This window comes from Sciurus vulgaris (assembly GCF_902686455.1).
Source record: "Sciurus vulgaris genome assembly, chromosome: 3".
In the NCBI taxonomy this organism is placed as follows: domain Eukaryota; kingdom Metazoa; phylum Chordata; class Mammalia; order Rodentia; family Sciuridae; genus Sciurus; species Sciurus vulgaris.
In genome coordinates, this window is record NC_136463.1 from 135,939,778 (window position 1) to 135,962,996 (window position 23,219).

General features: G+C 34.3%; 1 protein-coding gene across 2 annotated transcripts in view; it reads left to right on the top strand.

The window, feature by feature from the left end:
• DNAJC10 (DnaJ heat shock protein family (Hsp40) member C10) overlaps positions 1-23,219 on the top strand; it is a 53,370-nt gene that overhangs the window by 21,137 nt on the left and 9,014 nt on the right. For both annotated transcript variants that reach the window (XM_079134551.1, XM_079134552.1), the window contains exons 11-17: positions 53-142; positions 895-1,008; positions 5,661-5,775; positions 16,382-16,509; positions 16,782-16,898; positions 20,996-21,097; positions 22,278-22,433. In XM_079134551.1, coding sequence (XP_078990677.1) covers positions 53-142; positions 895-1,008; positions 5,661-5,775; positions 16,382-16,509; positions 16,782-16,898; positions 20,996-21,097; positions 22,278-22,433 — 822 coding nt within the window. The remainder of the gene's footprint in view (positions 1-52; positions 143-894; positions 1,009-5,660; positions 5,776-16,381; positions 16,510-16,781; positions 16,899-20,995; positions 21,098-22,277; positions 22,434-23,219) is intronic.

Sequence of the window (23,219 nt, forward strand, 5' to 3'; positions counted from 1 at the left end):
AAATATAATTGAATGTTTACTCAAAAATTACAATGTGATTCTCTTATTCTAGTTCCTTAAATCATTGGATGCTAAAGAAATATATTTGGAAATAATACATAACCTTCCAGATTTTGAACTACTTTCAGCAAGCACTCTAGAGGTAATGATTTTTATTAATAGTAGCATATAGTAATAAATACTGGTAGCATTTCAAGTCCTTAAGTTTTCAAGTCAGCATTGTTTTATTCATCACTGGAGAGAACTAAAAGTAGCAGTTTCAAAGAATTACATATTAATCAGTTCTAGGTTAAATTCTGATTCCTGGAATTAAGGTATTGCTAATTCAAAGTGAATCTGTAGTTTTAGAAAACCTTCCTAACCCAAAGTTTGGAAAGGCAAGATTTTGATCACAAAGGAACTTTGGATCTGAATTCCTTGTTTATAATACTCTTTATATTGTTCACTGAAAATTAAGAAGTGTTATATGTGGGATTAGAATTCTTAGAAATATTATTAGTGGTAGAATCAGTTATTTTACTCTACTGACTGTAATCCCAGAGCTTTGAGTATGTATTTCTACCACATTTTTTATTAAACCTGAGAAAACTGACTTCTCCAGCCCCCCCCCCCCCCCCATTTTTAACTGTGTATAGTTAAAACCATATTTTTTTGTTGGCACAGTTATCTACTTGGACATTTTATGACTCAATGATTTATCCACTTGTAAGATTATAAAATTGATTTACATAACATTATTCCCAGTAAGCAATAAGAGTATGAATGGTCTGAATTTTAGATTTTAGACAATATTTTAAACTGAGTAGGGTAGCTTAAACTAACCTCAAAGTCAAGGAAATAAAGATAACTTCTGCCTTAGAATTACCTGTCTGATGTTTCTTTATCACTTTCAAGGATCGTTTGGCACATCATCGCTGGCTCTTATTTTTTTATTTTGGAAAAAATGAAAATTCAAATGATCCTGAGTTGAAAAAACTGAAAACTCTACTTAAAAATGATCATATTCAAGTAAGAAAAATGTATTTTGCCTAGTCTTCTAATAGTGTACTTCTTTGTTAGTCTAATATATATGATTAAATTTTAAGTAACAAAAATGTTTGACTCTGTAGATTCAGAAGCCCTTAAGTGCTTTTGATCTTGGTTGTATTTTTTTCTTTTTTTATTAAACATTGACGTGATATCTATAAGTGGTAAATTTTCATTTCTTGAAGCATTTGACAAATTTGTATCATACAGTTTTTCTGCAAGATAAAGATACTATAGATGAATATCTTCCCTTTTTGTAAGTAAATGTTTTATTTAACCTCATATATCCAAAATATTTCAATATGAAATTTTTTTCTTTTTTAAGCCGGCACATTATTTGTACATACTTAACAGGATACACTATAATAATTCAATATGTGTATGTAGTATATAATGATTACTTCAAGGTTGTTAGCACTTTCACTACTTCAAGCATTATCATTTCTATGTTTAGAAACCTTCACACTCTTCTAGTTATTTTGAAATATACTGTGGTAGAGTATAATTACTCTATTGTGCTGTATATAATACCAGTATTAATTCCTCCTGTATAACTGTATTTTGGTACTCATTATCAAGCTTCTCTCCCCTCTTCCTCACTCTTCCTTCCAGTTCCTCTTATTGTTTGAGACCTCCTTTTTTTTAGTTTCTACAAGTGAAAACATGCAGTATTGTTTTTCTGTCTTACCACGTCATCAGTTTCATCTATATTGCTGTAAATTACATTTATTAATGTCTAATTTTTCCATTGTGTTTATTTACCACATTTTCTTTATTATTTATCCATCAACTTACACTTGTTGATTGCATAGGTTAGCTTTTGTGAATAGTGCTAAGATAAACTTGGGAGTTGCAAGTATGTCTTAGATCTAGTGGTTTCCCTTTGGATATATGCCCAGTAGAAGGATAGCTGGATCATACGATAGTTCTGTTTTTAGTTTGAGGAACCTCTATACTACTTTCTTTAAGGGCTTACATTTTCACTAAGTGTTTAAGAGTTCCCCTTTCTCCACTTCCTCACCAGGATTGACTTTCTTTTTTTGATAATGCATCTTCAAGTGGGGTGAAGTGATAATCTTATTGTGGTTTGCACTTGAATTACTCTGATATTGATATTGAGCATTTTCCATATGCCAGTTGACCATTTATTTTTGTCATCTTTTGATGTCTGTTGAGATCTTTTCTGCAGGTTGTCCCTTCACTATGTTACCATTTTTCTTTACTATAATAGAAATATTAGAAGTTTCTTAGTTTGATGTAAGCCCATTTACCTTTTTGTTGCCTATCCAAAAATAATGCACCAATGTCTTGAAGTGTTTCCCCTGTGTTTTCTTGTATTAACTTCATAATTTCAAGTTTGACATTTCGGTCATTGATCCATTTTGTGTAGATATTTGTGTACATTGAGAGAAAGAGATGGTTATATTCTGCATATGTATGCCAATTTTGCCAATACCACTTCTTGAAGAGACTGTCTTGGTGTATGTTCTTGGTGCCTCAGTAAAATATCGGTTGACAGTATAAATGTATATGAGTTTCTGAGCTATTTGATTCCATTGGTCTGCATATTAATTTTTATCCAAGTACTAAGCTGTTTTCCTTACCATATTCTATAGTATGTTTTGAAGTCAGGAGTCAGGTGCTGTGATGCTTCCATCTTTGTTTTTTGAGATGTGTCTCACTATGTTTAGCTGTCCTTGACCTCTTGGGCTCAAGCAATCCTCTTGCCATAATTCTAGTAAACTGACATTACAAGTGTACACCATCATACCTAGTCCAGCTTTGTTCTTTTTATTCAGATTATCTTGGTTATTTTTGGTCTTTTGTGGTTCTATATGAATTTTAGGATTTTTTTCTATTTCTCCTATTAAGAGTATCATTGGTATTTGATGGGGATTGCACTGAAAATGTAGATTGCTTGGATAGTGTGGACATTTTAACATTATTGATTTTTCTGATTTATGAACATGGATGTCTTTTCATTTTTTATGTGTCCTGTAAAGTTTCTTTCATTAATGTTTTGTGATTGTTATTACAGAGATTTTTCACCTCCTTGGTTAAATTTATTTCTAGATTTTTTTGTAGCTATTATAAGTGGGATTGCTTTCTTGATTTTAGTTGCATTGTATTAAAAATGCTAATTTTAATGTTGGTTTTGTATACTGTTCCTTTACTAAATTTACAAGTTCTAACAGTTTTTTGGTAGAATGTGTGGGTTTTTCTATATGTAAAATTATATCTGCAAACAGGCATAATTTGACTTCCTCCTTTCTATTTTGGATACCCTTTCTTTTCCTTGACTAATTGCTCCTGTTAAGGCTTCCAGTATTCTGTGAAATAAGACTGGTGAAAGTGGACAAACTGGTCTTATTCCAGATCCTTAAGAGGAAACGCTATCAGCATTTTCCCATTCACTAGAATGGTACCTGGAAGTTTGTCATATGTGTTGGGGTATATTTCTTCTGTACCTAATTTGTTGAGAATTTTTTATCATGACATAACATTAAGGCTTACAGAATATTTTTTCTGCATTTATTGAGATAATCATACAGCTTTTTTCCTTCATTCTGTTGATGTAATATGTTTTTTGATTTCTTTAGTTTTTTCATGTGATGCTGGGGATTGAACCCAGTGCCTCACGCATGCTAGGCAAGCGCTGTACCACTGAGCCACAATCCCAACCCTGTTTATTGATTCATATATGTTGAAATCAGCCTTGTGCTAAATCTCACTTGATCATGGTTTATAATCTCTATAATGAGCTATTCTGTTAGTTTACTAGTATTTTGTTAATTTTGGCATCTGTGTTCATCAGGAATATTGGTATATAGTTTTACTTGTTCTCATCTGGTTTGGATCAGAATAATGCTGGTTTCATGTAGTAAATTAGGAGTTTTTAACTTTTCAGTCTTTTGGAATAGTTTCAGAATTGGAGTTATTCTTTAGTATTTTGTAGCATTCAGCTGTGAAGTCCTCAGCTCTTGAACATTGATGGTAGATTGATTACTGCTTCATTTATTTGTGCTCTGATCTTTGTTATTTCTTCTAATTTGGGGTTTGATCATGCTTTTCTAGGTCATTGAAGTGTATCATTAGGTTTTATAATTTATGATCTTTTTAGTGTATTTATTGCTATAAATCTCTTCCTACTGCTTTTGCTATATCCCAGTTTTTGGTTTTCATTTTTCTGTCAAGAGATTTTTTTATTTTTAATTTCTTCAATGACTCATTGGTTGTTCAAGAGCACAGGATCTATATGTATGTTTTGTTTTGTTCTTATTGAATTCTAGTTTATTTCATTGTGGTCAGAGAATGGATGATTTTCACTTTAAAATTTATTGAAGCTTGCTGTATAATTTGACTTGTGATCTATCCTGGAGATGTTCCATATGCTGATGAGAAGAATGTGTATTTGGCAGCTGTTGCATGAAATGTTGTGTTAATGTTAGGTCCATTTGCTCTGTAGTATAACTCAACTATTATGTATCCTTGTTTGACATTTTGCCTGTTAATCTGTCCATTGATTAAAGTGAAGTATTGTGTTGGAGTCTTTATCTCTCTTTACATCTAATATTTGCTTGGTATATTTGGGTGGTCTGATGTTGGGTTCATATATATATTTACAATTGTTATATACTCTTGCTGAGTTGATCCTTTAATCAGTATGTAATGTTCTTCTCTATAGATCTTTAACCAGCAAAGTAGGTTTCTTGTAGGCAAGCATACAGTTGGGTCTTTTTTGGTTTTATATATATAGCCAGTGTCAATCTTTGGAGAATTTGATCAATTTACAGTAATAACCCTGAGGTATTTATTTAAACATAAGAACTTAATTCCTGTGTTTTGTTAATTATTCTTTGTATATTCTTTGTTCCCTTCTACTGCTTTTCTGTAGAAATAGTTTCTTTTCTCTTTTTTTCATATGTGTTCATTTTACTCCTTTGCATGTTTTCACCATGGTAATTAATCCTTTCATTGGCAGATGCAGAATTCTCTTTAGCATTTCATGTAAGACCAGTCTACTGGTGATTAATTGCCTCATTTTTTGCTTGTCTCGGAAAGACTTCACCTTCATTGTTTAAGGACATCTTTACTGGATGTAATACTCTTGGTTTACCTTTTTTTTTTTTTTTTTTATTCTTTCTTTCTTCACTTGGTTTAGCCTATTGTTGAAACTTTTTTTTTTTTTAATCTCATCAGTTGAATTCTTTGTCTTTGGCATTTTTATTTGGGTTTTTTAATGTTTTTAATTGTTGTCAAGTTGCAGTTATTTTTCTGCTTCCCTTGTTCTTCTCTGTGATGGAAACATGCACAGTGTACTTCTATTGATTCACTTTAGATCCTGCTCTATCCCGAGATTATATTAACAGCCCTTACATTTTTTTGAGAATATGTTTGGCTTCACATCTTCTTGGAAGTTTCCTCTCAGGTTTTTGAACTCTCTAGGATGCATTCTTTAAATTGAGTTTCAGTATTAAATATTGGTGAACTATTTTTTTGTTTTATAACAAAACAAAAATGAGAAGCAATGTCATTAGTGCAGTGTCATTTTGGGGTTGTCTTTATGAATATTTAAACGTGCAATGATAAGAATTTTGTTTCCATCAAATTCAACCTTCTCTTTTCTACTTTAGGTTGGAAGGTTTGACTGCTCCTCTGCACCAGACATCTGTAGTAATCTCTATGTTTTTCAGCCATGTCTAGCAGTATTTAAAGGACAAGGAACCAAAGAATATGAAATTCATCATGGTAAGACTGGGAAAAATGGTAATTTATCTTCAAATAGAAATTTTCTAATTGTGCTTTTTACCTTGTTTTGTGGATATAACATTTGTCCTCATTTATTAGTAAATATGGGAAAAAACATTTTAAATTATATATACTCATTTTATTCTTTTTACCCTTTTTAAAGTAAAATTTTTTAATATTTTGATCACTGTTTCGTCAAAAATACTTTTGGTGATGTGTCAGGGTAGTGAGGAATATGCTTGTTGGCAAAAGTAAGCAATACCTGCAGTTTCTGGTGTACCACAGATAGCATCTTGGCCATTACGGTCATTTTCTAAACATTGTTTTGGATTTATCTTCTATTAGACTATCAGACTTCTCTATTAACTGCTTTGTTACTTCTTTTGAATTTATATTTGCATCTCTATTTCAGCTTATTTGCAACTTTAGTTTTCCTAGAGTTTGGAAGATATCAGTCCCTTCCCTGTAGGGACAAATGTTGCAAAAGATGCAAACTATCAACTGTAATTCAGTTAAATGAATAACAGAAATTTATGAAATGCCTGTTAGGTAACAAACATCCTTATTTGTTAGGGCTACAAATTTGTAAGACATAAACTTTGCTCTCAAGAAGCTTAAAGTACTATTTAGTAGGATCAGGAGAAGGGAGCTGTATAAGGAAACGTGAAAAATATTTTAATGGCCATTATTCATAAATTAAAAGAAGATCAAATATAGTGACTTCTGCATGGCATAGGTCAGGAGGTGATAAAGTACTCAATTTCCCAAAACAAACATAGAAGTAAAAGAAAGAAGGCCCTCTGGGCTGAAGAAACTATATTAAAAAGGCTTGGCAAGATAACCCTTACAATTACTACTACATTATAATTACTTCATAATAACTTAAGATTCGTTTTCATTTTAACAACCACTAGTAAAGGAGAAAACAGCCTCAGAAATAACAAGTATCTTGTCCCATGAGAAAGAACTAGAAAACAGTCAAGGTAGATTTTGAATCCCTTGTGTCTAGTACAAAATTCTATACTTATAGCTGCTTATAAATTATGTCAGATCCTAAAAGTGGTAGAAATTACTAAATTGTAATAACAGTTATATTCTTTTTTACCTCTGAAATGTTCCTCGGATCCCACTCTTTTCTGCTTGCTGCCTTGTGTCAGGTCCATCACCTCCTTCATCTATTGTCAATATTATCCTCCTGTAGGACTGCAGTTCTCTTAGTCCTTCCTCCTGCATTTGGTTTCTTATTTTGTTTGCAGAGTTGGTACCTAGAACAACATTTTCACATCACTTTCCTTTATTGACTCTCCTGATTTCTTTTAGAATAAACTTCAGAATCCTTGGCATCACAGCAGTAATTTTGTTTTGCTCACTGCTATATTTCTGGCACTTAGAATATAGCAGTAAATTAGTAAATAGTTGTAGGGAATGGAGTACTTCCCTGGTCTGCCCAATAATCATAGCTCCAACTGCTTTTAGAGCCTTTCACTCCTTTGTTTTCACACGTAATTTTTCTTCTGCACTGTAACCATTTCTTCTAACTCCTCAAAATATTTAGCAAACTCTAAATAACTCTTATAATAACTATAACTTAACATAATTTCTCCCCTGGGAAGTATACATGTATCACTAAGCTCTTCCCTTTCATTTGCTCTTAGTATCTTCATAATATACCTTGTATTGGATCCTTTTTTTTAAAATTTATTTATTTTAATTTATTTTTATTGTAAACAAATGGGGGATACATATTGTTTCTGTTTGTACATGGAGTAATAGCATACCATTTGCCTAATCATACATTTACATAGGGTAATGGTGTTTGATTCATTCTGTTATTTTTCCTTCCCCCCCACCCCTTCCACCTCTCTTTTCCCTCTATACAGTCCCTCCTTCCACCATTCTTGCACCGCTCCCACCCCCCATTATGTCTCATCATGCGCTTGTTAGCAAGATCATTCGTTCTTTGCTTTTTTGAGATTGGCTTATCTCACTTAGCATGATATTCTCCAATTTCATCCATTTGCCTGCAAATGCCATAATTTTATTATTCTTTATAGCTGAGTAATATTCTATTGTATATATATACCACAGTTTCTTTATCCATTCATCAATTGAAGGACATCTAGGTTGGTTCCACAGTCTGGCTATTGTGAATTGAGCAGCTATGAACATTGATGTGGCTGTATCTCTGTAGTGTGCTGATTTTAAGTCCTTTGGGTATAGGCCAAGGAGTGGGATAGCTGGGTCAAATGGTGGTTCCATTCCAAGTTTTCTAAGGAATCTCCACACTGCTTTCCATAGTGGCTGCACTAATTTGCAGCCCCACCAGCAATGTATGAGTGTACCTTTTTCCCCACATCCTCTCCAACACCTATTGTTGCTTGTATTCTTCATAATCCCCATTCTAATTGGGGTGAGATGGAATCTTAGTGTAGTTTTGATTTGCATTTCTCTTATCACTAAAGATGGTGAACATTTTTTCATGTGTTTGTTGATTGCTTGTAGATCTTCTGTGAAGCGTCTATTCATATCCTTAGCCCATTTGTTGATTGGGTTATTTGTATTCTTTGTATAGAGTTTTTCGAGTTCTTTATAGATTCTGGAATTAGTGCTCTATCTGAAGTATGAATGGCAAAGATTTTCTCCCACTCTGTAGACTCTCTCTTCACATTGCTGATAGTTTCCTTTGCTGAGAGAAAGCTATTTAGTTTGAATCTACCCCAGTTATTGATTCTTGCTTTTATTTCTTGTGCTATGGGAGTCCTCTTAAGAAATCTGATTGTAAGCAGACATGTTGAAGATTTGGACCTACTATTTCTGCTGTAAGATGCAGGGTCTCTGGTCTGATTCCGAGGTCCTTGATCCATTTTGAGTTGAGTTTTGTGCAGGGTGAGAGATACAGGTATAGTTTCATTCTGTTGCATATGGATTTCCAGTTTTCCCAGCACCATTTGTTGAAGAGGCTATCTTTTCTCCATTGCATATTTTTGGAACCTTTGTCTAGTATGAGAAAATTGTATTTATTTGGGTTTGTGTCTGTGTCCTCTATTCTGTACCATTGATCTACCTGTCTATTTTGGTGCCAATACCATGTTGTTTTTGTTACTATTGCTTTGTAGTATAGTTGAAGTTCTGGTATTGTGATACCCCCTGCTTCATTCTTCCTGCTAAGGATTGCTTTAGCTATTCTGGGTTTCTTAGTCTTCCAGATGAATTTCATAATTGCTTGCTCTATTTCTGTAAGGTTCATCATAGGGATTGTAATTGGAATTGCATTGAATCTGTATAGCACTTTTGGTAGTATGGCCATTTTGACAATATTAATTCTGCCTCTCTAAGAACATGGGAGATCTTTCCATCTTCTAAGGTCTTCCTCAATTTCTTTCTTCAGTGTTTTGTAGTTTTCATTGTAGAGATCTTTTACCTCTTTGGTTAGATTGATTCCCAAGTATTTTATTTTTTTTGAGGCTATTGCAAATGGAGTTGTTTTCCTCATATCTCTTTCAGACATTTTGTCACTTGTGTATAAAAATGCTTTAGTTTTTGGATCCTCTCAATATAGAATCATGCCATCAGCAAATAATGACAGCTTAAGTTCGTCATTTCCTATTCATATCCCTTTAATTTCTTTAGTCTGTCTAATTGCTCTGACTAAAGTTTCCAGGACAATGTTGAATAGAAGTGGTGAAAGAGGACATCCCTGTCTTGTTCCCGTTTTTAAAGGGAATGGTTTCAGTTTTTCTCCATTAAGAATGATGTTGGCCATGGGCTTAGCATAAATAGCCTTTACAATGTTCAGGTATGTTCCTACTATCCCTATTTTTTCTAGTGTTTTGAGCATGAAGGGGTGTTGTATTTTGTCGAACACTTTTTCTGCGTCTATTGAAATAACCATATGATTCTTATCCTTAAGCCTATTGACATGATGGAATATGTTTATTGATTTACGGATGTTAAACCATCCTTGCATTCCAGGGATGAACCCCGCTTGATCGTGGTGCATAATTTTCTTAATATGTTTTTGGATACGGTTTGCTAATATTTTGTTAAGGATCTTGGCATCTATAGTCATCAAGGATATTGGTCTAAAATTTTCTTTTCCTTGATGTGTCTTTGCATGGTTTGGGTATGAGGGTGATATTAGCTTCATAGAATGAGTTTGGTAGGGTACCCTCCTTTTCTATTTCCTGGAATACTTTGAGAAGTATTGGAATGAGAACTTCTTTGAAGGTCTTGTAGAACTCGGCTGAGAATGTGTCTGGTTCTGGGCTTTTCTTGGATGGTAGATTTTTAATGGCTTCTTCTATTTCATTGCTTGATATTGATCTGTTTAAATTGTGTATGTCCTCCTGGTTCAGTTTGGGAGGAGCATATGTCTCTAGAAATTTGTCAATGTCTTTGGTAGTTTCTATTTTGTTGGAATACAGATTTTCGAAGTAGCTTCTCATTATGTTATGTATCTCAGTGTCTGTCCTGATATTTCCTTTTTCATCCCGAATTTTAGTTATTTGAGTTTTCTCTCTCCTTCTCTTTGTTAGTGTGGATGAGGGTTTGTCTACTTTGTTTACTTTGTCAAAGAACCAACTTTTTGTTTTGTCAATTCTTTGAATTGTTTCTTTTGTTTCAATTTCGTTGGTTTCACCTCTGATTTTAATTATTTCCTATCTTCTACTACTTTTGCTGTTATTCTGTTCTTCTTTTTCTAGGACTTTGAGCTGTAATGGTAGGTCATTTAGTTGTTGACTTTTCATTCTTTTCTGGAATGCGCTCCATGCAGTGAATTTTCCTCTTAGTACCGCTTTCATAGTGTTCTAGAGATTTTGATATGTTGTATTGTCGTTCTCATTGACCTCTAAGAAAATTTTTCTCTCCTCGATGTTTTGTTATCCATGTTTCATTCAATAGCATATTATTTAGTCTCCAGGTGTTGGAGTAATTTCTGTTTTTTATTTAGTCATTGATTTCTACTCTCAGTCCATTATGATCTGGTAGAACACAAGGCAGTATCTCTATTTTTTTGCATTTCCTAAGGGCTGCTTTGTGACATAACATATGGTCTAGTTTTGAGACGGTTCCGTGTGCTGCTGAGAAGAAAGTGAATCCGCTCATTTGATGGATCGAATATTCTGTATATGTCTATTAGGTCTAGGTTATTGATTGTGTAATTGAGTTCTGTGGTTTCTTTGGTTGGTTTTTGTTTGGAAGATCTATCTAATAGTGACAGCAGTGCGTTAAAGTCGCCCAGAATTATTGTGTTGTGGTCTATTCGATTCCTGAAATTGAGAAGGATTTGTTTGATGTACAGGGATACACCATTGTTTGGGGCATAAATATTTACTATTGTTATGTCTTCCTGATTTATGGTTCCCTTAAGCAGTATAAAATGTTCTTTATCCCTTCTGACTAACTTTGGCTTGAAGTCCACTTTATCTAAGAATGGAAACTCCCACTTTTTTACTGAGTCTGTGTGCATGGTAGGTTTTTTCCCATCCTTTCACCTTTAGTCTGTGGCTGCCTTTTTCTATGAGATGAGTCTCTCACAGGCAGCATATTGTTGGGTCTTTCTTTTTATTCCATTCTGCCAGTCTGTGTCTTTTGATTGATGAGTTTAGGCCATTAACGTTCGGGGTTATTATTGAGATATGATTTGTATTCCCAGTCATTTGGGCTTATTTTTGGTTTTTTACTTGTCTCGGTTTCTCCTTTGAGTGGTTTTTCTCTAAGGTAATTCCTCCCTTTGCTGACCTACATTGTTGTTTTTCATTTCCTCCTCATGGAATTTGTTGTTGAGAACATTCTGTAGCTCAGGCTTTCTATTTGTAAATTCTTTTAACTTTTGTTTATCATGGAAGGATTTTATTTTGTCTTCAAATCTAAAGGTTAATTTTGCTGGGTATAGGATTCTTGGTAGGTAACCATGCTCTTTCAGAGCATAAAATATGTTGTTCTAGGCCTTTCTAGCTTTTAGAGTCTGGGTGGAGAAGTCTGCTGCTATCCATATTGGTCTCCCCCTATATGTAATCTGATGCTTTTCTCTCATGGCCTTCAGAATCCTATCTTTATTTTGAATGTTAGGCATTTTCATTATAATGTGCCTTGGTGTGGATCTGTTGTGATTTTGTGCATTTGGTGTTCTGTAAGCCTCTTGTTTTTGATTTTCCATTTCATTCTTCAGGTTTGGGAAATTTTCTGATATTATTTCATTGAATAGGTTGTTCATTCCTTTGTTTTGTATCTCTGTGCCTTCCTCAATCCCAATAATTCTTAAATTTGGTCTTTTCATGATGTTCCATAGTTCTTGTAGATTCTGTTCATGATTTCTTACCATCTTCTCTGTTTGGTTAACGTATTTTCAAGATTAAATATTTTGTCTTCATTGTCTGAGGTTCTGTCTTCCAAGTGGTCTAGTCTTTTGGTGATGCTTTCCATTGAGTTTTTTATTTGGTTTATTGTTTCCTTCATTTCAAGGATTTCCGTTTGGTTTTTTTTTTTTTGAGAATTTCAATCTCTTTTTTTGAAATGATCTTTTGCTTCCTGCAGTTGGTCTTTCAACTGCTTATTGGTATTATCATTCATTGCCTGCATTTGCTCTCTTATCTCATCCTTTGCTTCACGAATCATCTTCATCATGTATAATCTGAAGTCCTTTTCTGACATTTCTTCTAACATACTGTCATTGGATTCTATTAATATAGAATCTAGATTTGTTTGGATCATTTTCTTCCCTTGTTTTTTCATGTTGTTCATGTATCTTCCCCTCTAGCAGCGCAGATCTGGGGTATTGCAGATTCCCCCCCATAGGCTTATAGTGGCCCTATAGGTTTCCAAAACCTTTTCTTTAAGGGGAGATCAGCATTAGCAGTGCCCAATTCAGATACTATGCAATCCTAGACCAAATAGCCCCTATCAGGATGATAACAATATTGTCATAATAAACAGAATGAGTTCAAATTTTATTCAGTATAACAAACAGGTTTGCAATAAGGTCTGTGGTTTCTAATGGAGGACAAAGAGGATGCAGAGGCATATAGGATGTAGCTGTTAATGGTATAAGAAAAGAATATACAGAAGTTCTAGATAATAGAAAGGGTGAGAGTATAATCAAAAGAAATTGGATGTTAGCATGCAAAACGGGAGAAAGAGACTCTGAGGGAACAGGCAAACAAAAGGAAAAGAGCCCAAAAAAGTAAAGAAATAAAAACTTAAAATTGTTCAATAAAGAGAAGAAAGAAAATCTATACTATAACAGTCATATAGTATTCAAACCTCCCAGTCTTCAGTAGCCTGATGCATGAGAGGTACCTGACAGTGAGCTTCAAGTCTTCAGCAGGCGTCTCACGATGGGATTTTCCCCACCCAAAGATGGGAGCTATGGTTCCCAGGTTTATCCAAGATGGCCGCTCTGGCTTCCAAATGTATTGGCAAATGGGGAGCTGCAGCTCAGGGTGTGGACATGGTCGGCTGGAGGTCCTGGAGACAGGGTGCGATTGGTCAGGCAGGGAACCTGGAGGTGGGGTGTGTTTGGTATGGTTGCGGGATCCTGGAGGTTGGGTGCAATCAGTCGGTCTGGGGTCCCGGTGATAGGACGCAGTCAGTTGGTCCAGGGGTCCTGGCGGCAGGGAGCAGTCAGTCGATGTGAGGGCCCCAGAGGCAGGGAGTGATCGGTTGGGCTCAGGGATCCTGGCGACGGGGCTCAGTCAGTCTGGTTAGGGGTCCTTTGGGGCCTGGCTGTTGTCTCAAAATGGCGGCAGCCACGTGTAATCAAACCTGCAGGTACTGTGGCAGAGAACTTCCAGGCAACAGCAGGCAGCTGGCACTCCACTCCACTGAGGGTCTGGGGTCAGTCTGCTGGCAGCTGTTGGATGATTGGGAGGTGAACCTCATGAGGTGGGTGATGGGTAGGTGAAAGGCAGGTGATGGACAGGCAAGAGGCAGACAAATGGCGGATGATAGGCGCCTGACAGTGAGCAATCTGCACGCAAAAAAGGTATCGATATGCTGGCAGACTGCAGGTGATCACAGTAGACAAATGGGGTAAACAGCAGGGGATGCATAAGCAACAAAAACTGCCTTACCAAGAAACAAACAGGTATCCTCTGCTTGAAACCGGAGTTACGGAGTGACAAGGAACGCAGCCTCCCTCTAGTCCACCATCTTGGATCTCGGATCCTTTTTTTTTTTTAAGCAATAGTAGAGATTAAAAATGAACCTGGGGATGTTCTACCACTGAGCTATATCTCTGGCCCTTTTAATTTATTTTGAAAGAGTCTCACTGAGTCACTGAGGCTAGCATCAAACTTGCAATCCTCCTACTTTAGCCTCCTAAGTTTCTAGGATTACAGGTGTGCACTATCATATCTGGCTACAGATTTAAATGGGAATTGAGTATCTTTGTTTCCCCAGTATAGTATGTTAAATAGGAAAATATGTGAACTATACTTAATCTCTGTTTTAAGGAACATTATAGACTAGGAGGGAAACAAGTAAATGGACACCTTTTTTAAATGTGTAAGGCAAGTAGATTTATGTGTATGCTGAGTAGTAAGTTATTCCAAATCTTAGCAGCTTAAAATAACTAATTTTGGTTGGTCAGGAACATGAGAATAGCTTAGTTGGATAGTTTTGAACTCAAGTTTTCTCATGATGTTGCAGTTGAGGTAGGAAAGGGCCACAGCTCCTGGGTCTGGATTCAGGCTGACTCGTAGAATAGTCAGGAAGTGTCATATGGCCGGAGGCCTAAGTTCCTCATCATGTAGAACTCCCTATAGGTCTGCTCACAATATTGTAGCTGGCCTCTCCCATGAGTAATCTGACAGAGGAAGAGAGAGAGACTTAAAGACAGAAGCAAGAGTATTTTTTATGACCTGATCTCAGACAAGATAAACCATCATATGCCCATATTATGTTGGTGGCATGCACTGAACCAACACATACAAACTTGCACAGTGGCATAAGTACATGAGTTAGGGATCTTTGGAAACCAGTGACCACAAGGAATAAGCATAGGTTGTACTTCAGAAGAAATTAAGGAGAACAATCTCTGTGTTAAGATCTGAAATATAAGTAATGGTTACCCAAGAAGTGATAAAGACATTCCAGGCACAAGAACCAGCAGATGTATTTATGGGTTCTAAAGTGAGTGATCCATATTGACCTTACACAAGCAAGAATTTCAGGATAGCTAGAGAATTTAGTGTAGTTTTTTAGATATCAAGAACATAAAATCAGTTTAACTTGGTGATTATTGAGATGTGAATGAGTAAGAAAGACTCAAGAATAATTCATGCTTTTTACTTGATGAATTGACCTTTGAGTAATTGTTATTCAGAGAGGGGAGAAATACTAGCTGAGGAGTTTACAAGAAGTAGACACATCTAATTCACTTATGAATATTTGAATATAGACCAGGGCTTCAGGAAAAATTTGGGTTGAAAGTGTAGATATAAATTGTCTTGTTAAAACCAAAGTAAAGATGAGTTTGTCTAAGAGTGAATAGAGAAGAAAAAAGTAATCCGAATTGGAGTGAACTAGATTACCTCAAAGGATGGTCAAAGAAATTTGTGCAGCAATAGAAGAAACAGCAAATGAAGCATAAGAAAAAGATAGAATGTGGTGCCATTATTTTTATATTTAAATAGTAATATAAATGTCACCATTTTTTTTTTTGCTGGATCATGAGTGTTTATGAGATAGTCAAGTACATTTTTCCACTGAGAAGTAAGTAAGGAGGTTTTTTCCTCCCCTCATTTTTGCTTGCCTTATATCATTTAAAACAGGTTCTGACACGTAATAGAAGCTCAACTCAGTTTTGACTATGGAGCAAGTAAGTCAAAGGACTCTTAAGAAAATATTCTGTAGTTGAAAAAGATTATTTGCCAAGTCAAAGAAGTATATTTAGGGATTGGCAAATCACTGGAGGCAGTTAAGCAGAGACAATATAGTCCTTTAAAAACAGGTTGTAATGTAGAAAGTGAATGGGTTAAGGGCTGAGACAAATACCAGCATAGTAGATTAAACCAAATTCAGGTGGTGGCAGTGGGTTTGGAAGTATGGTAAGAGACAGATTAGATAGAGTTATGATTCAAAGGCAGAGAAACAAGGCAAGAATCACTCTAGAGAATCTTATTTAGGCATGTGGTTGATGGGTATGCCATTCCCAAGACAAAGAAGGTGGGAAAAGAAGCAAGATTAGAAGAAAATGTGTTTGAAGTGTTTGAGATAGTCAAGTACATTTTTCCACTGAGAAGTTAGTAATACAGGTTTTGATTCCTAAGACTAGTTTAGGTTGAAGAAACAGATGTAGGAGTTAGAGTTTAGTAATAGCATTCGTCATAAAGAATTCAAAGAACACTATAAAGAAGTGATTATTCTACCTCTGATGAAGAGGAAACATTTCACAGAGGTCTTGACATTTTAACTAATCCAAGAAACAGAAGGGTGCAAGGAAAGGATACTTCTGGTAGAGCCAACTTATGTGTAATATACAGAATACTGAAACCTCACCAAAGTCAACGTGTTGATAAGTTTGTATTGTTTTGAGTGTAAAACTCAAATGTTTCTGTGGAGTAAAAGATGTAATGCAGATTTTCTTTTGTACTCTATTTCAAAGGAAAGAAAATTTTATATGATATACTTGCCTTTGCCAAAGAGAGTGTTAATTCTCATGTTACTACACTTGGACCTCAAAATTTTCCTGCCAATGACAAAGAACCATGGCTTGTTGACTTTTTTGCCCCGGTAAGTTATTTTTAATCAGTCAAATTTCAGTATTGGCATATTTTCTCTCATCATGGCAAAAGGATATGTAAGATGATTTTGAACTGTTAATACTGGAACTACTGCATCATGCCTCTAAATGAATGCCAGTGTAATTACTCCTCTAAGGATTAAGTATGTACCCAGAAGAGATGCCACTAAGTGTAGTTTGTCTTATTTAGCATATTGCTTGTTACAAGACTGAAGGGATTTTTTTTTTTCATTTGGCTCAGTGCTTATACTTTCTTTCCTAGTGGTGTCCGCCATGTCGAGCTTTATTGCCAGAGCTTCGAAAAGCATCAACACTTCTTTATGGTCAACTTAAATTTGGTACACTAGATTGTACAGTTCATGAAGGACTCTGTAACATGGTAAGGCAAAGTGTAAGAAATTTATTCTAATTAATGTTTTTGTAAAAGAGACCTTTGGCAGTCTAATATTAAAATACTTTTGCAAGTATACATCTTCTATTTGGAGTAGTAAACCATTCCAACAAAATGATCGAATTATGATTGGATTAAATCTTGAGTAGAAAATATGGTTGAATATAGATAAGGTTTTATTTATCAAACTTAAGCAAATACTTTAGATAAAATGCTTACATAATTTAAGATCTTTTATACTTAATACTATTTTTTTTGGCGGCCTCATTTTTATCCTTTGGCTTTCCCCATATTTGTCTTCTCAGTGTAGATCACATAAGGAAATTTAAAACAATGGACAAACTTTTTGAAACTTTTGTTTACATGAAAATATTTTCTTAGGGTAAATATTCACTCCCCAGTTCTCAGTTTCATGTAAAACTAGACATGTTACACCCATGATGAAAGTATACAATACCATCTGTAAAGTATTGATGGGATGGTGGAATGGAAATCAACCCTAAAGCAAATCAAACTTCTAGATTTGTTACTGCAGAGGAAATCCAGCTGATACCGTGAACATGCGACCTGCAGATCCTAGCATGTAGAGAACTTTGCAGGACATTCTATTCAACAAACAATTGAAGAGGAGGTGGGAGGAGAGATAAAGAAGACATGAAAGATTTAACTCAAATGCAGTGGGTTTTATGCGGGGTAGGTGGGGATTTTGGTTCTTTTTAGTTATACATGAGAGTGGCATTGAATGTAATAATATAGGCATGGAATATATCTTACTCTAAGATCCCATTCTCATGGATGTACATGATGGTGAGATTGACTATGGTGTATATATTCATATATGTACATAGGAAAATTATTTCAGATTCATTTTGCTGTCTCCTTTTCCTATCCCTCCTTCCTTCCCCTCATTCCCCTTTATCTAATATACTGAATATCTATTCTTCTCCTCTTCCTCCACATATCAGTGAAAACATTCCACCTTTGGCTTTTGGGGACTGGCTTATTTCATATAGCACAAAAGTCCAGTCCATCCATTTACTGGCAAATGTCATAAAATCATGACATGTGGCTGTATCATGGTAGTATGCTGATTTTAAATCCTTTGGATACATACCAAGGAGGGGGATAACTGGGTCAAATAGTGGTTCCATTCAAAGCTTTCTGAGGAATCTCCATGCTGCTTTCCATTGTGGTTCCACCAATTTGCAGTCCCACCAGCAACATATCATCCCTTGCCAACATTTTTTGTTACTTGTGTTCTTGATTGTTGCCCTTCTGACTGGAGTGAGATAAAATTTCAGAGTAGTTTTAATTTGCTTTCTCTAATTGCTTGAAGTGTTGAGCATTTTTTCCATTCTTATTTTTGCTGAGAAGTGTCTATTCAGTTTCTTTGCTCATTTATTTATTGATTGGGCTATCAAATGCAGTGTTTAAACCTCATTTGGATGCAATGCAAACAAACCAAATGAAAAAAGAAAAAGAAAAAAAAAAACAATTGGGAACATTTGAACACTAACAGAATATCTTATTATTTCAAAGAATTTTTAATTTTTAAATGTGAACTTACACAATGGTTATATTGGAAAATCTTTATATTTTAAATATACTGAAATATTTATGGATGAAATGATAGACCATCTGAAATTTGCTTTAAAATAATAATTTTGATAGTAGTAGAAAGAAGGTATAAATGAAATAAAAGTGACCTTGCTGTATGATTATCATAACTATATGAAAGTATTTTGTGAATGTTTTGATTCAAACTAAAATGCTAAAAGATGGAAAGAGGAAGAAGGGAAACAAAAAAAAAGCAAAAGCCTGTGTTTTTAAAAATAGTAGAAGTAAATGTAGTGGAAAATCTTTACAACATCTGTGTGGGGGGAATAATTGCTTGTTCCTTACTTTAAAGTACAAACTATAAGGAAAAAAATGAATGAATTTGACTACATTAAATATCAAAGCAACACTGTGACTTTAATTGTGAGCATGAGAATGCAAATTGTATCAGAAATTAGCTAGCTTCTTCACCAAATGAACAAAAATTTAGAAATCTGAGTAAAGCAGATAGATGAATAGTTACACTGTGGGATTCCAGAATATTTAAAAATAGGTATATTGGACTGGGAATGTATGTAGCTTAGTGGTGGAGCACTTGCCTATTGTTCACAAGGTCATGGATTTGATCTCTGGCACTATAAAAAGAATATATGCATATGTGTGTATTTACCAGCATGGGTAAATCTCAAAAATATAAGAGCCTGGTACAGTGGCGCATGCCTGTAAACCCAGTGGATTGAGAGGCTTAGGCAGAAGGATCTCGAGTTCAAAATCAGCCCCAGCAAAAGCCAGGCACTAATCAATTTGAGACCCTGTCTTTAAATGAAAACACAAATATGGCTGGGGATGTGGCTCAGTGGTAGAGTACCCCTGAGTTCAATCCCCAGTACCCCCCATATGTGTGTGTGTGTGTGTGTGTGTGTGTGTGTGTGTGTGTGTGTAAAAGAAAAGCAGGTTACAGAATAGCATAAAGTATGATAAAATTATAGGAAATTTTTATATACTTAGACATGATAATAGACTGCTTAAGAAACCATACATATTAGCAAAAATATAAAAACATTGGTGGATACACTAATTTCAGAATATTGGTGTATCCATAAAGAGAAAGAACATCAACAGTCTGCAAGTATGGCCAAAGTTCATTTTTGTTAAATTCAGAGGAAGGTTATCTAGGTTTATTAGCTAGTGTTTATTTTTGTGTATCTAATGTTTATCAGAGGGGAGAGAGATGTAGATGTTATTAATTATTCTCTTATTTTCAGTAAGTTTAAAATTTTATTAAAGTATGCTTTTTTTGTTTTTAGGAATTAAATAGGGCCTTCAATTTCTAATGTCCTATGTGAGACTTGGAAAATAAATACCAACAAATGATGCAATATTATAGTCAAAAAAGTTGTTTTCTTTGAATTCCTGTAGTTTTTCTACTTTTCATCTTAAATAATTAAATATCACACCATAAGTGTAAGAATTTCAAATATGGGGTGTCAGATGCACCTGAAATAGAATTGAGTTGCCACTTACTAGTTGATTCACCTCGACCATGTCATTAGTCTCTCAGTAACTCAGTTTTCTCATCTGTAAAGGAGATTTTGAAATTTTAACTGGTGAACAGAATTGAGGAATAAGAAACCATGTTTAGTGCTTGACACTAAACTTGTTGATGCAATGAATTATTTGAATTTACATACATTTTTCAAAACTTTGATAAATGTTATCACTGCTTTTTCTGAAATTATGAAGCTTCTAATTTGATAGTGCTTATCAACTTTAAGGATGCAAAGTTCAGCTACTGCAAATCTGTAGACAGGGATCTCTTTGTAACTTTTTTTAAAAAATGAAGACTGGCAACCATATTAATTGAGTAAAAAATAAAGCATTTTTTAATCATGAAGATTATCTTAAATATAGAACAAAAGGTGACCATATTCTTAGGGCATGAGTCATAATTCTTTAACTTAAAATAGTTATGTACTGCCGGGCATGGTGGCACATGCCTGTAATTCCAGCAGCTTGGGAGATTGAGGCAGGAAGATCGCAGGTCCTCAGCAACTTATTGAGGCTATAATCAATTTAGAGAGACCCTGTCTCAAGATAAAATAAAAAGGACTAAGGATGTGGCTATTAAATTTTCATTTCTTTATACTTGCTCTTTTGTTTACTTGAGCATCATCTATCTCTAGAAAAATTAGGAGTTCTTAACTATGATTTCACAAAAGCAAATGAAATTAGAGATATAACCTATTCTTTATAGCTTCTTCCCACCTTTGTTCAGTAGAGCAAAAAGAAAGCAAGCACGTATGATTACCCACACTCAATGTATCAATGCTTTTGATTTTGAAGGCTAAAAATAAAGAAGAAATCAGTTATTTCTTTGCTAAATTTGACTTGGTTAAAGTTTCAGTCATCGGAAATTTAGCAGTGGATTTTAAAAATCTTGTTACTTAAAGGAATACTGGCTATAAATTTAAAACAAATAGGTAAAATATATAACATTTTTATTCAATTTTTATTCTCGTTCCTCACAGTATAACATTCAGGCTTATCCAACAACAGTGGTATTCAACCAGTCCAGTATTCATGAGTATGAAGGACATCACTCTGCTGAACAGATCTTGGAGTTCATAGAGGTATTTTACATTACAATCTGTGACTAGAAATCCCTCTCTGTATATGTACATTCTGAATGAATAATATTTAATAATGGGACTTATTCTTTTTATGCTAAAACATTTTCTGACAAGGAAATGATTTTTTTTTTTTTTAATTTGTCTATGTTGTTTGTTACCTAGAATAATGCCTTGTGCATAGTGGACAAAACTATTTATTAAATACATGAAATTATACCTTCACATAGAATCCTACCTACCCCCTTTTCTTGTTTTCTCTGAACACAGCAGTGTCAAGACTGCTACATTATTAAAAGTACCCTGCATCTGCAGCATCTACTTCATTAATAGTCTTAACTGTTTAGTGACTTCCTAAGAAAGGAAAAATTCCAGTTTATTATTGTCCATTTAATGACCATCCTACTTTTGTACTTATCTGTCCCTCCTCCTTCAAAGTAATGTTTTGTGTTGTTTTTCCAGTGAATCTAACCTCTTAATATTATCTGATCATTATAGACCGAAGCTTTATTAAAACAACATTTGAAATATGTGCTCTCTAAAGAGGTTGTGCAGTATCTCTGGTCAAATGCAAAAATACATATGTATATATATGGTAGACTTTCCATTCAAAATTAAAAGATCATTTCCAAACCAATTATTCTTGATTCCAGAACAGAACTATATATGGCCTAGGTAACCATCTAAGTAGCTCTTAGAACTCTATTTTATTATCTAATCATAACATTAATAAAGTTGCCCCTTTTCCCAGCCCCAGAACTAAGGAAAAAACCATACCTGACTTAAGAAAACTGATGGACAAAATCCAAATTTAGGAACGTGTATCATTTTCATTCTTAAAAACAATTCACTATAGATTTTCTTTAAATTTCCTTGAATTTTATGATTTCTCTAAAACAGGAACTTATTTTCTTTTTCGTTTCATTTTTGTATTGGTTCTTTTTATCCATGACCATAGAATTCATTTTGACATAATTACAAAAGCATGGAATATAACTTGTTCTAATTCAGTCCACAGCACTTTCCCTTCCCCGCCCTTCCTTCTACCTCACATTCCCTTCCCTCTATTGTACTGTTCTTTCTAAAACAGGAACTTTCTAAAGGACATATACCAGCAGTTTTCCAAAGAATGTATCATCAACTCTTCTTGTATGTCTATCATAATAGTGTATGTTTTCTTTAGGATCTTAGGAACCCTTCAGTGATCTCTCTTACACCCACCACTTTCAGTGAACTAGTTAAGCAAAGAAAACATGACGAAGTCTGGATGGTAGATTTCTATTCTCCGTGGTGCCATCCATGTCAAGTCTTGATGCCAGAATGGAAAAGAATGGCCCGGGTATAGTAAAATATTTTAAATCTTACCACTTTATAGAATGTTTATTTAACAGTTAATTCTAGAAACTGAGATGAATGAACACAATTAGAGTACTTAACAGCTCTGATCATGCCACTAAGATTCCACCTGTATTTTTGTCTATTATATAAACTATGCAAAATAGTCTACCCTTTATTGTGTAGCATCTGGTACATTTTTGATCAAATTCTTGCCAGTGTCCCCTTCTATTTAAAATTTTTCTACCATTTTGTTTTTAGAGCTTAAAAAACAGTAAGAATAACCTTGAGCAATAAAACATTTAGAAAATTTTCTACAAATAGACACAAAAGATTAGAAGCTAATGATTTAAATACCAAAATGGAAAGTGCAATTGAAGTTATTTAATATTTTTAATGTCTTCATATTGAAGATTATATTTTATACTCTTTCAGTAAATTTTAATTTGGGTGAGTCCTTTGAGTCAAAGGATACCTGCAATGATTGCCCCCATTAGAAAAAGTAATTCTTTGAAATACTGCAAAGAGCTTCATTTGGTTTGGTTTCTAACACTGAATTTTAGAAATACATATTTTTCTTATATAATTAATGGATGAATTCAATTACTTAACCTGTAGTTGTACAAAGTTATGAATTATTAAATTAGATTTCAAATTCCCTATCCTGTTATGTGTTGTCCTTATTGTTATTTGGTGATAATCACTGGCAAATAATAATTTCACAGTGACTTATAGAAAAAGAGATAATTTTATTTTAATCATTGATATATGTATACCATTTTCTTTTATA